Consider the following 18288-nt stretch of genomic DNA (forward strand, 5'->3'; position numbering starts at 1 on the left):
TTTAGAAGTTAACATTTATTATGCCACCAGGGGACCACAGACCTTAGTATGTGAGTTAAATTTCAACTTGATACATCTACCCATTCCTGAGAAAAGGGGTCTTAACAGATAGACAGACAGTCAGATAACAAATGATAATTTTTTTGTGTGATATAATTAAAAAACTTACTGTTTTCAGATTTTTTTCTTTGGTTGTACTATGAAACCTTGCCTCCTGCCAAATTTCATGATTCTAGGCCAACAGGAAGTATCCTATAGGTTTTGATTAGTGATGAGTGTGTGGTGCCTCTGGCGTAGAGCACCGTATCTTTGACTCTGACATCTTTTGACTGCCTTTGTTCTCTGTGCTCTCGGGATGCATCTGTGCAACCTTTGTACTGCCATGTTTGTTCTCGCTTGCTTGTAGGCTAATAAATGCATTTACGATATCATAAGTGTGTTATTACTGGCCTGCTATAAGTGATAACCACAAGTTAATTTGTGAGCATAAAAGTTTGTGACCTAAATGACCATATCTTTTGGTTGCATTGACTTAGAAGCTTATGTTTATTACACTGCTGAAGGACTATACACATTAGTACATGACATAGATTTAAACATGATATGTCTACCCATTCCTGAGAAAAAGGGGTCTTAACAGTTGGATGAACAGACAATAAATCAGATAAGAAATGACAACAAATTTTTTTTTCGTGTGATATAATTTCAGTTTTAGAGTTTTTTGATTTTTTGCTTTGTTTGAATTGTGAAGCCTTCCCTTCTTCCAAACTTTATGATAGTATAGGTTTTGATGAGTGAGCTTATGAGTATCAAAATATATGAAACAAAAGACAGTATCTTTTGACTGCATTGACTTAGAAGCTTAAATGTTTTACACAACCGAAGTACCATAGACCTCAGTACATAACATAAATTTCAACTTTATATATCTACCTGTTTCTGAGAAAAAGCTCTTTTATCAGTCAGTCAGTCAGACAGACATACATATGGACAACAAAATGATCTTATAAGAGTTCCATTTTTACTGATTGAGGTACAGAACCCTTTAAACTAACTCAATGGGCTGGGATGAGGTTCTCACTCTCACTCTCCCTCATAATCAACAAGTCTTTTGATAAGGGATGTTTTCCAGATCAACTAAAATATGCTGATGTTCAGCCAATTCATAAAAATGGCAAACAAGGTGGTGGTGATGATGCTTGGTTTGTGGGGCACTCAACTGCTCGGTCATCAGTGCCCTTGCATAGTCCAAATTTTTACACAGTCCAATTTTTTTCACAGTCCAATCTAGCCACTGTCATGAATGTTGAGGACAACACAAACACCCAGTCCCCGGGTGGAGAAAATCCCCAACCCGGCCGGGAATCGAACCCGGGACCCCATTATCCAGAGGCAGCAACGTTAGCCACTAGACCACGAACTGCGGACAGGCAAACAAGGTGAAATGAGAACCAGAGACCTATTAGTTAGTAAATGTACCTTGCAAGAGGTAGGATAAAAGATTTTTATTTTCTTAACTTGTTCATGTGGTTGGAAAGATTGCAAAACTGAGTTTTGCCAACAAAATTTATGTTGGCTAAAATTTCTATTGTCAAAAAACATTGAAAATTTTGGATTTTCAGTTTTTTCAAAAAAATCTCAGATTTGTACTAAGTTCTCTATGAATGTGATTACTACAACTTTTTTCTGCACCCAGTACAAAGGGTGCTACAATTCATCAGAAAACATTAATTTTTCAAATTCTGTGTGAAACACACCTTGAATAGTATGAACAGGATAAGTAGATTAAGTAAGCCCTAGATCAACCTGTTCTTTCAAAAGTGAGTCAGTCTCTTCCAGTTCATTTATCCCAACATCTGTTTCCTCAATAATTTCTATAAAATGTACTTCCTTTACACTTTCTTCTAATAAATATTCTGGCATGTTTTCAAGTTGATTCCACTGGAGGTCTTGCAAATCAAAGAACATGCTTTTCAGCAGGAGCATGTTCCACACAGCCCAACCTACATGAGTACGAAACAACATGAAGAACCCTTGGTTACTGTGTGTCCAGCCCCATTTCTTAGGTTTCCAGTTTCTCAGCCAACTTTGGACTTGGTGGTAATTCTGTAACAAAAGATGTGTGGAGGATCATTTGTGGATGGCAATCTTGCAAGATTAAGTATGCTTTTTGTGTCAGACTAGGCGAACAGCTGGTACCACAAATTGTCTAGCACTGCATAAAAAAGGGGATACGCCTGATGTCAATAACTACCGCCCAATCTCTCTTCTGACTGCCTTATCCAAAATTCTTGAACAAGTAATGTATTGTAGAGCAGCTTCACACCTTTGTAAAAATGAAGTTTTAACAAAATGTCAGTTTGGTTTCCAGAAGAGTTTTTGAATGGAAAATGCTATATATACTTTCACTAATGAAATATTAAATGCTCTGAGTAACCGGAAGTCACCCGTTGGGATTTTTTGTGGTCTATCAAAGGCTTTTGGTTGTGTAAATCATGGAATACTTCTAGATAAGCTCAAGTACTGTGGTATGAACGGGACAGTGCTCAAATGGTTTAAATCATACCTAACTGGAAGAGGGCAGAAAGTTAAAATAAACAGTTCACATAATATGCAAAAAAACTGGTGATTTCTCAAACTGGGGAACAATCAAGAATGGGGTGCCGCAAGGTTTGGTCTTGGGTCCTCTGCTGTTCTTAATATATATTAATGACTTGCCATTCTGTATTCACGAAGATGCAAAGCTGGTACTTTTGCTGATGATACAAGTATAGCTATCACACCCGACACACAAGAAGTAACTGGTGAAATTTGTAAACGATGTTTTTCAGAAAATCATTAAGTGGTTCTCTGCAAATGGGTTCTCATTAAACTTTGACAAAACACAGTATATACAGTTCCACACAGTAAATGGAATGACCCCATTAATAAATATAGACTTCGATCAGAAACCAGTAACTAAGGTAGAATATTCAAAATTTCTAGGTTTATGCATTGATGAGGGGTTGAACTGGAAAAAACACACTGAAGATGTTCTGAAACGTTTGAGTTCAGCTCCTTATGTTATTAGGGTCATTGCAAATTTTGGTGATATACATATCAGTAAATTAGCTTACCACGCATATTCTAATTCTCTGCTTTCGTATGGCATCATATTCTGGGGTAACTCATCATTGAGTAAAAGAGTATTCATTGCACAAAAGTATGTAATCAGAATAATTGCTGGAGCTCATCCAAGATCATCCTGCAGACACTTATTTAAAGAGCTAGAGATCTTCACTGTAGCCTCACAATATATATATATTCACTTATGAAATTTGTTATTAACAATCCGAACGAATTCAAAAGTAATAGCAGTGTACATGGCTACAACACTAGGAGAAAGGATGATCTTCACTACTCAAGGTTAAATGTAACTTTGGCTCAGAAGGGGATAAATTATGCTGCCAAAAAAGTCTTTGGTCACTTACCTAATAGCATCAAAAGTCTGACAGATAGCCATATAGCATTTAAGAGGAAATTAAAAGAATTTATGAACGGAAACTCCTTCTACCCATTAGATGAATTTTTGGATGTAGTAAGAGGGTAATTTCCCCAACACCCAAAAAAAATTAAAAATTAAAAATATTGAGTGTCATGTAATAATTTGTGTAATGTAATATCTTGTATAGACACCTTTTATTAACCTGACACATTCCACATCATTACGAAGTGTCATATTCGTGATCTATGGAACAAATACTAATCTAATCTAATCTGGGAATGCTGACACCTCCACTACACAATGAGATAGAAACTGTTCTCCAGCTTTTATTATTTCTTCATGAGTAGTGTCTGGTTTCTTGAATGTGCCAAGTGCTGATTTTAGATGTTTATGTTTCTTAATAATGTCACAAAATTTCATGCAATCTGACCTGACTGTGTTAGCAGATGCTGAATGTAAAGTCAGTGATGCTGTATGTGCTGGACATGCAGATTGGGATGTTCAATCCAATGTATCACACAACATAAAATATATTTCTATTATGTAAACAGAAACCAAAATAAAAATGCTCAAAAAATTGGTATTTTGCATTTCCAAACTTTTCAAAGTTTTTTGATGACAAAGTTAAAGCAACATAAATTTTGTTAGCAAAATTGGTTTTCAAATCCTCCCAACAATATGTATAAGTTAAAAAGTAAAATCTTCTATCCCATCTTTTGTAAGGTATAGGTCTTTTTCTGACAATTTGACTGGACTGTGTCTCATAATTACCAGTTTTCTGAAAATTATTTGAAACAGCTGTATATGATCAGATAGTAACAGCTGTACGTAATCAGATAGTAAATTATAATTCCTTCCATAGCATTATTTTATGCAATTAGTTTGGGTTTAGGAAAGGCTGCAGCACAACTCTTGGAATAAATTAATTTATCACAAAAGTTAAGAGATCTCTCAATTATAAAATGTATTAGGCATATTTTGCAACCTCACTGTAGGTCTCAATACTGTAAATCATTACTGCTTCTCTGCAAACTCAACAGGTATTGTATCAGGGAAACTCTCTTGATTGCATGTCATCACATCAAACACAAAGCAAAGCCTATTTGTTCATAACAGTGACAAGAAACTCCTCTCTGGCTGGAAACATACGCAATTAGGCATTTGACAACATTCAATTTTAGGGCCACTATTATTTTTATATGGTATAAACAATATGATGTGCCAGGTCAGTGAGATACCATCCTATATGGAGACAGTCTGCTGTAAAACTGATGAAAATTTAATCCACCATGTTGAGTAGACACATGCAGAACTATGGAAGTGGGTTAAAAATAATGACTTGAAATTAGACTTTATGAAAACAGAAATTGTTCATTTCATCATAAAATGATCTGTGCAATGTATAAGTGAAATACACTATGTGGTCAAAACACTGGACACTGTGTTAAATTCCTTGGTGCACTAATAAATAAAAATACACTGCCAGAAAAAATTGAGAGGTTTCATATTCACTCAAGATTTTTTATTGCAACAGTGCATATGGAGTATATGAGGTGATTACATTTCCAGATCAGTAATACAAGTGGTTCTAAGGTATCAGGTATTGATCCATGCTGAAATACCCATATTAATACATAGTGTAGCCCCCATAGGTGGCAATGCAGCCTCTGACTCTGGTATCTAGTTGATCGTACTGATGGAAAATACTGTTTTGGAATACATTATGCCACACCTACGCCACCTGTTCACATATTTCCATAAGAGTTATTGGCTGATGAGTCACATGAGTCACTTCTCGTCCCATCATATCCCACAAATACTCACTTGGAAACAAGTCTGTAGATTGTGCTGGGCAGGGAAGTTGCTGCACATCTTGCAAAGCAGGTTGTTATGTGTACAGTCTGTGTATGAGCATTATTGTGTTGGAACAACACATCACCTTCCTGGCAAAATAACAGGTCAACATCATTCTGCATATACCGAGTGCTGGTCAGTGTCCCCTCTAGAAACACTGAAGGTGAACAAGAGTTGTATCTTATCACACCGCAGACCGTGAGGCTTCGGGGGCACCAGTGTGTCCTGGACAAGTGTACTCTATGAGACAGTACTCACCATCTCTCCATTGTACACACAAATGACCATCACCTGCATGTAGGCAGAATCTGCTTTCATTGCTGAACACCATGGCACACCATTCCATCTTCCAAGTGATCCTCTGATGGGACCAATCAAGCTGTGCACATTGATGCTGTCGAATGAGCAGAAGATGGGCTAGAGGTGTGTGTGCCCATACTCCCACTGCTAGTAACCAGTACACAACAGTTCATGTTGACATGTCTGGGCTCACAAGCCTTCTTATCTGTGCTTTGGTAGCTGTACGATCTGCCACTGCTGTTCTTACAATACAATCCTGGCAGGCATTTGTGCTGTATGGCCATCCAGAGCTTCATCTATGGGTGTCAGAATTTCATGTGATACCAGCATTGTTGCACAAGTGATGGAGCATGTCCAACTTCTGTGGGAATTCCCCAAAAATACCATCACACCACTCAGAAGACCCCTTTCAAACTCACACAATTGGCCGAAGGAAGTGTGTGTCTGTGTCCTGCTTGCTCCACATGCTTGCACCACACTTAGCATTCTGGCTGTGATCAATCCCTATTAAAGGGTAGACAAAAATGGGGCTCTGGCAGACATGCCACTACACTAACTGTTGATGGATGACATTGAAACCATTCTCAGTAAATCTGCTACCCTCAGGTGGCTTGTGCCATCACTGGATCAAAACTGAAGTCATTTTTCCAGGTATACAAATTTCTTCTTCTGGTAGTATGTTGTGGAATAATCATAGACAACATACTAAGTTGACAAAATTGTATCATTCATGTCATGAATGTCTTATATAATATCAGTGATTTAGCTGTAAAAAACTGTATATTATGCATATTTTGATTCAGTTGTTAGGTATAGTATAATGTTCTGGTGTTCTAAGAAAACTAATCCACTGGAAGGTTTTAAACTAGAAGAAAAGTTCATCTGAGCCATTGTGGGAACTAAAAATAAACAACATTGCAAACTTTTTTTTTTGAAAAGCTATATCTAATGTCCATTCCAAGCATGTGTATGTATGAGATTATACACAAATGTTTGAAGACAAATGCTTTTTGTATGAGTACTGGACTAGATACAGAGGAAGTTACATATGAACAAATCTGATAATATATGGACATGAAATTTATAAATAAAATCTGGAAGTAGAAGTGTGACATAAATCTAAAAACTACTGAAAAAGTCCCAGAAAAATATCTGAAAAATAAATGCTGTTATAGTGTTGAAGTTTTTTGAATGATAACCATGTAAAACAACATCTGTCTGAAGAAGCAACAACACATTTATTATACTTGTATCCTTAGATTAACTTTATTAGTCTATATATAATGTTAGATATTACAAGTCACCTACAATTGTTAAGTGTATGAAGCATGTTATGTGACAACAAAGTATGGATTGATTTAAAAAAAAAAAAACTAGTCATTAAAAATTAAACAAATTATGGAGTTTAAAACAGGAAAGTTTTGTGCAAAACAAAATGTGTATTTCCAGTTTATTATTTGTTTTTGCAAAACATGTTGCCTTATTTAAATTCTTTTAAACCAACGTTCATTCAGTGTAAATTATAATAAATTAAGATAACTATATCGCAAGAAATTCAAATATTAATTGTGTTATCAATCCATGTAAGGGCTGGTGTTAGACCAAAGAGCAGAGCTTTACATATAGGCAGTCGCTAAATTGTCAGTGAGTCAGTCAGTAGTTACTGTTGCATAATGTCAGTAATTGTTGTTGTAGAGTCAATAGCTGTTTAAAAGGATCAGTAAGATGTCAGGTGCCTTGTGGGAAGTAAAGACAATTAATAAATGACACAATTACAAAGCTTTTATGTCAAAACATTTCATAAGTATAAAACCTTTCCCACATGATGCATATAAAGTTCACAAAAGACCTTGCAAAGATCAGGAATAATTATGGTCAACAATCATCATAAGCATTGAGTCTTCATGTTACATATACAAAAATAATCTTTTGTTTTAATTCCAAAATTTTTAACTTATTGCAATAAGCTCATTACATTACTTGAGAAAGCTCCAACTACAGCTTAATTTTCATCTGTATTGAGAACAGGAGCATTACATTGGACAGGTTCAATGTACACATGGCGTAAGTAGGAGGTTGTCAAAAAATTTCATTTCAAATTTATGATAAAGACTTATTATTCATAAACAACAATTTTTTCCATGTGAAGTGAATCGAGCTAATAAGATTGACTCAGGTGGGTAGTATTAAGATCATTAGTAATGTTGATTATCTTGCTCAGTTAGTGTTTAATTTAATGAAATAAAATTTTATTACATATCACCTTCAAAAGTTAAAATATATGTATATGTTTGAGACTGAATAAGAACCTTATATTTTTTTTTGCATAGGATCCTATACAACCTGAAATTGGCCCTCAGTTGGATAACTGAGGATGAGATTTGAATCAAATTGGGGATAAAAAGCTTATGACAAAACTAGACTTAAAGAAAGTATAATTTGTTAGGACATCTCTTGAGGCATCAGGAGTGGTTAATTTGGTGCTGGAGGAATGTGCGGGGGGTAAAATAGTAGAGTGGAAGTTAAAACTGTGTGCCGGACTGAGACTCGAACTCAGGACCTTTGCCTTTCGTGGGTAAGTGCTCTACCAACTGAGCTACCCAAGTACGACTCACACCCCGTCCTCACAGCTTTACTTCTGCCAGTACCTTGTCTCCTACCTTCCAAACTTTACAGAAGCTCTCTTGCGAACCTTGCAGAACTAGCACTCCTGAAAGAAAGGATATTGCGGAGACATGGCTTAGCCACAGCCTGGGGGATGTTTCTAGAATGAAATTTTCAATCTACAGTGGAGTGTGCGCTGGTATGAAACTTCCTGGCAGATTAAAACTGTGTGCTGGAGCGAGACTCGAACTCGGGGCCTTTGCCTTTCACGGGCAAGTGTTTTCAGGAGAGTTGTTATATGACATGGCTGCTTTCACAGGTGCCCTGGCCTCTCATGGGGTAGGATAAGCCTTTGACAGGTCTGGAGCAGGAGGTGCTGGATGGGTGGATTGGGTTGGTCTATCACCTTGGTCTACCACAGGGGTATGACCACTGGGGCAAGGGTTTTTAAGTGGGAGTGGCATAGGGGTGGACTAGGTTTTGTGTCAGTTGGGCAACCAACTAACACTGTAGGAGGCGTGGGTAGGATGTTGGGTAGGATGTCCCTCATTTCAAGGTTCAAGGCATGATGAGGGATAATCAGAGCTTTGATTAACTCTAATAATTACTTGAAATGATGGACACACTACCCGCAATTCTTCCCAAACCTCCTAAAATGGTGTTCTGTAACAATCCCCATGTCACCTTCAGCATGATGAGAATAATCAAGCTTTATCTCTCATCATGTCCTGAAATGAGGGACACGCTACCCTCAGTTCTTCCCACCCCTCCTAAACTGATGTTCCCTTGCAATCCTCATGTCACCTTCAGTATGTGCTGCCCTCCACCGGCTCTGACAGTTGTGCATCACATGGCTAGCCCATGAACTGCCACCCTCTCTCCTGCAGTCCTAGCTGGCAAACTGCCTGCCTCCCTCTGACCTGTTAACCACCCACCCTAATCCCTCTCCCTGCCTCTCACCTCTCTCTCCCTAAACCCACACACCCGACACCATCCCCACCGTGACACAGCCCACTTGCCAAAATGCAGCAGTGGCACTGTTTGTCCAGCTGGCACCAAGTAAGTGGATAGTTTGGTATATACAAGTGTGTAAGTGTGTGTGTCTTACTCCGAAAGTCAGCAAGTTTTTTTTTTTTTTTATTTTTATTTCTGTATCTGGCCATTGATGATTCGACACTTCTACTTTTTGGTGAGTGGTCTCCTTTAGGCCCAAAGTATTTGAAACTAATTTCTATTATCAGCAAAAATTTCCTTCAAGGAACAGGGTGGAGCATTTTATTCAACAATGAAGAGTAGATACATAAGGCATTGCTCTTACAGGAAGTGCACAATTTGAGACTTTTAATAAAATAATTGTTACATTGCAATAACTGAAACAGAATAAAAGAAACAAAATTTATTATTTCAGTACAATTATTCTGGGAAAGAGTCTACCCAGTGAGGTGCAGGAGAAATCCCGAGACATATTCTTCAGAATCCAAACTTGCATCCGACACTTACACAAATACACACACACACACACACACACACAGACACACACACACACACACACACACACACACACACACACACACATGCACAGACATGTAAAATCAGTATCCATTTGAAGAAAGTGAAGCCAGAGTTCCTTGTTGTGATATATAAAAACTAATCAACAACAAAATTATTATGTTTTGTCCCCACCCCCCAACCCCTCTCCCCACACTTCAAATGTTGGGTATGCTCTTGCGTCTGGGTATGTGACAGGATGGTGAGGATGTGATAAGGCTGCCAGTATGTCAGCTACTACTGCAAACAGCCTTCATCAGGATAACTCCATGATGAAGCCTGCATGTAGCACTAGCCAAAACAGTATCACATCATGTTGGGTCATTTTATTGAAATGGACTCTGGCCATTAACGGCTGCACTTATAAATTTGTTATCCTGTCTTCTTTTATGCTGTGAAACAAATCACTTAAAGGTAAATGAAATGTTTCCCATAGTGTAAAATAATGATATTTCAAGTAAATGTCTTATCAACTTATTGTGGAATTATGCCTGAAGCAAAACAAAACTTGCATTCATCCAAAGTAAGATACAGAAATCAAAAAGTAAACAATGAGAACTTAGAAGTATGAGTTCTTAAGAGAATTTTTGATCTCTATGGCAGAAGACTAGTCACTTTTTCCATTCAAATCCATGTTTCATTGTCAAGAAAGATACAATAGAAAAGCAAAATTACGTAGCTTTACATTACATGGTTTTATTATAACAGAGCATTATGAAAAATATATATATTAAAAAATCAGTCTTTGAATATTAAATCTGAAACTTTGTACTAACGTGGATGGAAAAATGCATGTAAATGCAAACAAGCTCTAGACTGACTCAACCCAACAGCATTGAATACTTACATTGGCAAGCTGTCAACTTATAATGTTTATCAAATTGCCATCTATACTACTCTGAGCACAAAATCTGGCTGTCCTGGGTATTGTCAATCAAGAGCTGGTGTTTGTACATATCTCAGGAAATGTATAATGTAGGAAGGTAATCCAGGAAGTAACGACCTATGCTACATTCCCACTGCAGAGAGTGATATCGGGCTTCTATCCAAGGTTGAATGTTTTCCTTATCATCCTGTCTTTATGTTAAAAGAGTGTCAATCAAAATAAGTTATTGTGCATTCTGTGTCTGTTTAAAAGTAAACTGAGTGACACAAAGTCCTGCTGACTGTGAAGTCAAGTGTGTTACACAGTTTATGAATACTCAGAAATTCAAATATATATAATTTCATGGGCAACTGAAGGAACTGTATGATGGTAGTAATGAATGAACCAAGTGTGAGAAAGCAGTGTGAAATTATGACAATGAATGAACCAATGTGCATGACACATTCTGATTGATTTATGTGCCTGTCAGCCATCCCAGACAATTTTGTGAACTCAGTGAAGAATAAAAATCATCCAAAGAGTTCTTGGGTGGGAAATGTAGGTTGGAGGTGCTCACCAACAAGGTTGTCAGCACAAAATGTTTAGCAAGTATTGCTGAGGTGACAAATGCAGTCAACAACTAGCTTAAAGGAATGGTGGCAACTGACTACAACACAAGAAATCTAAAGCTCTGAGATAGATGTGAAAAATATTTAAATAGTGGAGCTTATTTTGTAGAGAACTGAAATAAGATTCAATTTTGTAAATGACAAGGTTTTTGATAGTAAAATATGTTTCTCCAATTATAAAGCCAAACAGCCATTACTTTCTGGATTACCCCATTTCAAAAACAGTTATCCATGATCCAACATCAGTTCATTTGATTACTATGAGTAGGTTGTTTATGACAGTTTGTTGTATCTTGTCTCTTAGTCTGTTGAGAATCTTCTTCCTTAATTTCACCTTGACGGTGGGTAGTATCTAGTGGCACTTCACTGTCATTACTGCAGCCTCTTTCAACATCGATGTCTCTGGGTTTACACTCACAGCTTCCAGGATCAGCACCATTCACTGGAGATGCAGATTCATTCGGTTCAAAGCTCTGGTTTACTGCAGCGATAGGTTGCTCTCCAGTATTGTCCTTTTGGGTCTCTTTTGCGTAATTTTTTCTGTATTCCACATACATCCAGCTGTAAAAAATAAATTATAGGAAGTTTTCTATTATTCTGTGTGTTCTCTTAAGTCTTCTTTACTATACAGATTGCTCCATTCATTCATTCATTCATTGTCATAATGTGAAATGTGATTTATTCATCTCATTGTGTACAATTTTCAAATAATTTGATTGATGTATAGAACACATGTCAAATTTTACAATAAGAACATCTTTTAGTAGAAATACTAAAGTTTACATTATTTTACATACATTTCTTCCACCAGAAAAGTAAAAAGCAATCTTTTCAGTGTTAAATACACATGTTGTCTCAAAAGATTCTTTACATTATCAACATCATAACTCAATTTGTAATTAACTTATTGTTGGAGAATAAAAGTAAAGTTTGTCTGATGTGCCAACTCAAAGAGTTTTTTTTATGTAGGGTAATGAATAAATGTGTTGCCTGTCCAGGTGACAAGAGCAGCATAAATGGAAAAAAAGATGACACCTTCTGCAATTATTTCAGGCATTTCAATTTCGGTTATTGTTTGTGGGGATTTTAACACAGATTTTCTGAAAGAGTCCAGTGAAAAGCTTGACCTTGAAGTATTACTTCATTATTTCAGTTTGACATCAGTTATTGATTTTCCTACTTAGGTGGTACAGGAAAGCAGTAAACTGATATATGTTTTTATAGATCAAGATAAATTTGATCAGATAAAAACGTTTCCTGTTAAGAATGGCCTTTCTGATCATGATGCACAGCTAGTTACAGTATATGACATAGCTCCATACAGTAATGCAAAACAGTCCTCCAAAACAGTGTGCTCAGTTAACAATTTAACAATTGCAAGTTTTAGGAAACACTTGCAACAGTTAGACAGGGATGAAGTATACAGCGAACCTTATGCTAATTTAAACTTCAACCTATTTCATGATACCTTTGTGAGTATGTTTGTAAACAGTTTCCCTAAGAAAACAGTGAAACATAATTGTATGAAACATCTAAAAAGCCATGGCTTACTAAAGGAACTGTATTAAGAAAAGTTATTTATAAAGTCCAGAAGTATGTGCATTATGTCTGAGATTAGCACCTCTGTTAATAAAATTAAAACAATTTGGGATATTGTTAAAAGAGAAACAGGCAAACTGAGAGCACAGGAAGACTGTACGTATATCGACTCAATGAAGAGTTTGTTATCAAAATGTCATAAATAGAGAATATTTTTATTATCATTTTTTAAGTGTTTTAGAGAAAATAGGATCAAGCTATTCATTAGAAAATGCAAGGCTGTATATGGAAAAGGTAATACCTATGCAATTTGATAAAACTGAAATTCAACCCACCTCTCCTATTGAAATCAGAAAAATAATAAATTCACTCAAAAGTAAAACCTTGCCTGGAATTTATGGCAGATAGGTAGGATTCTCTTGATGAATATAAAGATTGTAATATGGCAGATTTGCTGTTTTAACATAGAGAAAGGTACCTCTGGCTGTAGTAGGACCTAAATTTGGAAAAACAATATCTAACATATAGGCATAGACCTATTTCAAGTGCTCTATATTTGTATCAATATCTTAGGATAATGACATAGTGTTATCAACATGTATATGATAATGACATAGTGTCATCAACACGAATACTCCCTGCTTAATATAAATTTGTATAATGTTTTCTTTTTTATTGTGAAATTAACATTTATACGGTAATTGAACTTATTGACAAAACCCATTGTATAAGAAAATACTGAACGGCTAATAAAGATTCTTATTCTTATTCAGCCACATATGTAGCAGCTCACTGAAACAGGGCATTTTGTCAGATAGACTGAAATATGCTATTGTCAAACCACTGCATAAAAAAGGGTATAGGTCTGATGTAACAACTTCTGCCCAATCCCGCTTCTGACAGCTTTATCCAAAATTCTTGAAAAAGTCATGTATTCAAGAGTAGCTTCACATATTTGTAAAAATGAAGGATTAACAAACTGTCAGTTTTGTTTTTTAGCAAGGCTTTCCAACAGAAAATGCTATGTATGCTTTAACTGATCAAATATTAAATGCTCTGAATAACCAAACATCATGCATTGGGATATTTGTGATCTCTCAAAGGGTTTTGACTGTGTGAATCACAAAGTTCTTCTAGATAAGCTTAAATATCACCATCTGAGTAGGACAGTACATAAATGGTTTAATTCATATTCAACTGGAAGAATGCAGAAGGTTGAAATTAACAATACAGATAGTCTGCAGAAATCAGCAGAGCCCCACAGGGTTCGGTCTTGGTTCCCTTATTGTTCTTAATGTATGTTAATGACTTGCCAGTCTGTATTTTGCTGATGACACAAGTATAGTAATCACACCCAACAAACAAGAATTAATTAACTGTGCAAATTGTAAATAATATCTTTCAGAAAATTATTAAATGATTCTCTGCAAATGGAATCTCACTAAATTTTGAGAAAACACAGTATATTCAGTTATGTACAGTAAATTGCATAACACCATTGATAAATGTAGACTTTGAACACAAGTCTGTTGCTAAGGCAGAATATTCAAAATTTCTGAGTGTGTGTGTGTTGATGAGAAATAGAATTGGAAGAAACATGTTGATGATCTACTGAAATGGTTAGGTTCACCTACTTATGCTATTAGGGTTATTGCAAATTTTGGTGATAAACATATCAGTAATTTAGCCTAGTATACCTATTTTCATTCTCTGCTTTCATATGGCATCATATTTTGGGGTAACTCATCCTTAAGAGAAAAAGTATTCATTACACAAAAGTGTGGAATCAGAATAATAGCTGGAGCCCACCCAATATCACTTTGTGGACATTTACTTAAGGAACCTGGGATGTTCACAGTACCTTCACTATACATATATCCACTTATGAAATTTGTTATTAATAACCCATTATAATTCAAAAATAATAGCTAATTGCATAGCTACAATGCTAGAAGAAAGAATGATCTTAACTGTTCTGGGTTAAATCTGCCTTTGGCACAGAAAGGAGTGAATTATGCTGCCAAAGAAATCTTTGATCATTTGTCAAATAATATTAAAAGTCTGACAGATAGCCAACCAACATTGAAAAACAAATTAAAAGAATTTCTGAATGACAGCTTCTTCTCCACAATAGATGAATTTTTAGGCGTAATGTAATTAGAACAGATGTGTCATCAGAAAATAAAACTGAATGAACATCAATATCAAGCAGAAGGTCTTTGATGTGGAAAAGGAATAAATGGGGATGCAGTATTAAATCTTGCAGTACTTCTTAGAAACTTATTTTCCAGTTAGAGGGATAATTGCTTGAATTTGAACCTACAATTAATCTTTGTTTCTTGTCTTTTAAGTAAGAATTGAAGCAATGTAAAACAGTGTCCCTGACTCCATATATCTGTAATATGTGGAGAGGTAAGTAATGGTTCACTGAACTGAGTGATTTTATCAGATCACAGAATACTCCTGTGACCTTTTCACCCTTATTAAATGTGGAGCACATTTTTTGAGTAAGTTCATTCATTATGGCATTTACAGCACTTTTTCCTTGTATGAGAAGTACACTAGAAGTACCAGACTTCACTAAACCCCTTCAAGTACCACGTGGGCCTTTTTTTACACACAGTAGGAAACTGCTGTGTTAATTTGATTTGATTTATTGAGCACCCGTTTTATCATGTACAATGATATGGGATTTGTCATGTGTTACATACAGAAAAAATATGAATAACAACATATTATGTAAAAAATATCAGTGAACAAATCTGAATTAAATATATAGGCAAAAATAATTATAGCTTACATGATATAAATTTGTAACAATATAGGACACAAATAAGTTATATATATTCTGTGTATAATGGACAGCACAAGAAACAATGATTATAGCACTCTATATTGACAAATTAATTAATTTTTGTGTGTACATAAAAGAGTCTACCCCATGACACAAGTTTGTATATGAGTGAATTATAAGATAGGTGAAGGCACGCTATCTTTCTGAAGAATTCATGTATTCACTAACACTGTAAAAACTATTACCAATTAACATTCTTTTGAGTTCATTTTTAAAACTGCTCAACTTCCGAAGCCTTTTAATTTTTAAGGGAAGAGAACTATAGCGAATTTTTGGGTGGTATATTGCACTCTTGTCGAACTGGGCTTTCTTATGCACTTCTCTGTGAAAGTCATTACTCTGTCTTGTTGTATAGTCATGGAACTCACTGTTTAACAAAGAAAACCGTGGGTGAGACTTCGGAAAGCATACACTTTCATAGATGTAACTGAATGGGAAAGTCATGATTTTATATTCCTTGAAAAATTCCCTACATGGATCACTAGGTGCTGCTCCTTTTATGATCCTTATCGCTCGTTTTTGAATAATAAAAAGAGCATTTTGCCTGACTTGAATTGCCCCAAAATATGACACCATATCGCAAAAGACTATGCATAAATGCATAATATGTACACAATACTGTTTGATCACTGCAGCAATTTTTGAGCATTCTAAATACATAGCAACATTTACTTAATTTTTTATTGAGTACATCTATATGTTTGTCCCACTTTAGATGCTATCTAACCAAATTACTATGAATTTTGTATTTGGCATTTGTAGTATATTCTGTTGGCCTAGCTTCACAGTTATATTGGGCTTCACATTATTTGACACATGTCTGTAATTCATCCATAATGTTTTTTTTGTCATTCACAAATAAACTGTTGTCCCTGAACCATTTACTTGCTTCAACTGTTGTTGCTTCAATTTTCCTGTTAAGGTCAGTCTCATTCTGAGCTTTAATAAAGAGACTTGTAACATCAGCAAAAAGTACACAATCAGCTTGTGTTAAATAGTTTGGCAAGTCATGTATAAAGATCAAGAACAACAGGGGTCCCAACACCAAACCTTGGGACACCCCATAACTAACTTCCTTATAACCAGAAAAGTATGACTTTCCATCATGAACTATTTCTACTTTCTGGCGTCTGCCAGATAAGTATGACTTAAACCATGCATGAACAGTGCCACGGACTCCATAGCAACTAAGTTTTTCAAGCAGTAGTTTATGATTAATAACCTCAAAGGCCTTTGATAAATCTAAAAAGACCCCACAATTTACTTCATTATTATCAATGGAATTTAGGACAAGTTTTAGAGAGTTGTATATAGCTGTTTCAGTTGATCTATTCTTTCGAAAGCCATTTTGTTCATTGACCAATATTCCACTTTTTTTTTAGGAAAGTAGAGTCTCCATGCATTACTCTTTCTATAATTTTTGAAAAACAAGATAACATTGATAAAGGCCTGTAGTTTTTTGCATCATAACAATACCCATTTTTGTATAATGGTTTTATAATTGATTGTTTCAGCTTTCTAGGGAAAGTGTCAATACTGAAAGATGCATTAATTATATCTACAAGAAGAGGAGTAATATATCTGCTGTGTTTAATGATTTTGTCTGGAATGCCATCCGTGCCACAGGATAATTTATTTTTTAGTTTGCTGATAGCATTCTCTACCTCATGTACTGTTACAAGATACAAAAACATAGTTTTGGGATTCAATGTGATGTTATGACTGATGTCTGTACTACTTTGGGTTTGTATGAGGTTTTGAACTACACTTGTATAATGACAGCTGAATATATTGGCAAAGTGTAATGGATCATTTATAGTTTTGTCCTCAGTTTTAATGGTATCTGGGTGGAGTTTTGGGTGTCATCATGTTAACAATACTTTCAGGAAGACTCCAAAGTGTAACCAAAGAATAATGCATTCTCTAAAATTAATAGTACTTTGTCAAAAATAAAGCCTCAGAAGTACACTTTTTATTTTTTATCTTATTTATTTTTAATTTATTTTGATTTTATTTTTTACAGAAGAAACTCCTCAGGCTTTCATCAAACATAATTTAAGCAAGTTAGTAAAACAATGTTACATGGTTTTTCTTTATAAGCAGATTGAAACAGATGCAGAACATACTGTTTATACGAGTACTAATAGTATTTTTACTTTTACAGACAAATAAAGTAAGTACCGAGTATTTGTTAAGGATTCTAAAATGCAGCATGTGACTAAATTACTCCGTTTGTTTTCTTCCTTTTTGCAATCAAGGAACAAAAACATAAGAACAAACAATTTAACTCTAGAATCATAAATATTTGGAAATATTTATGAACAAAGGAGGGGACAGAATTTTCTTAGCTGGGATGGGCTCACAGTTCAGACATTTGACAAGAGTTTTGGCTTGGAAGCTTTTCCCCACGTACTAGTTGCACATGAACCATGTGTGACTTTTTTTCTTCTTTTGTTCTTTGCAAGAAATCTGAATTTGACAAAGCCTTCTATTTTCAGGTTGGCCAGCACCGGTACTGAGTGCCTGCAAGGAGAGATTTGCCCCTCTCTGCTGTTTGCAGGTGCCAGCAATCTGCTACCATATTTACTCGAATCTAAGCCGCACTTTTTTC

At 35.5% G+C, this 18288-nt stretch overlaps 1 protein-coding gene across 1 annotated transcript in view; it reads right to left on the reverse strand.

The window, feature by feature from the left end:
* Nucleotides 1-9946: 9946 nt before the first annotated feature.
* Nucleotides 9947-18288, reverse strand: part of LOC124775231 (solute carrier family 46 member 3-like) — a 286972-nt gene continuing 278630 nt past the window's right edge. The window contains exon 11 of the mRNA XM_047250068.1: nucleotides 9947-11845. Within this exon, the coding sequence (XP_047106024.1) occupies nucleotides 11527-11845 (319 nt within the window). The 3' untranslated portion in view covers nucleotides 9947-11526. The remainder of the gene's footprint in view (nucleotides 11846-18288) is intronic.

Source organism: Schistocerca piceifrons, chromosome 2, assembly GCF_021461385.2.
Source record: "Schistocerca piceifrons isolate TAMUIC-IGC-003096 chromosome 2, iqSchPice1.1, whole genome shotgun sequence".
Lineage (NCBI taxonomy): Eukaryota > Metazoa > Arthropoda > Insecta > Orthoptera > Acrididae > Schistocerca > Schistocerca piceifrons.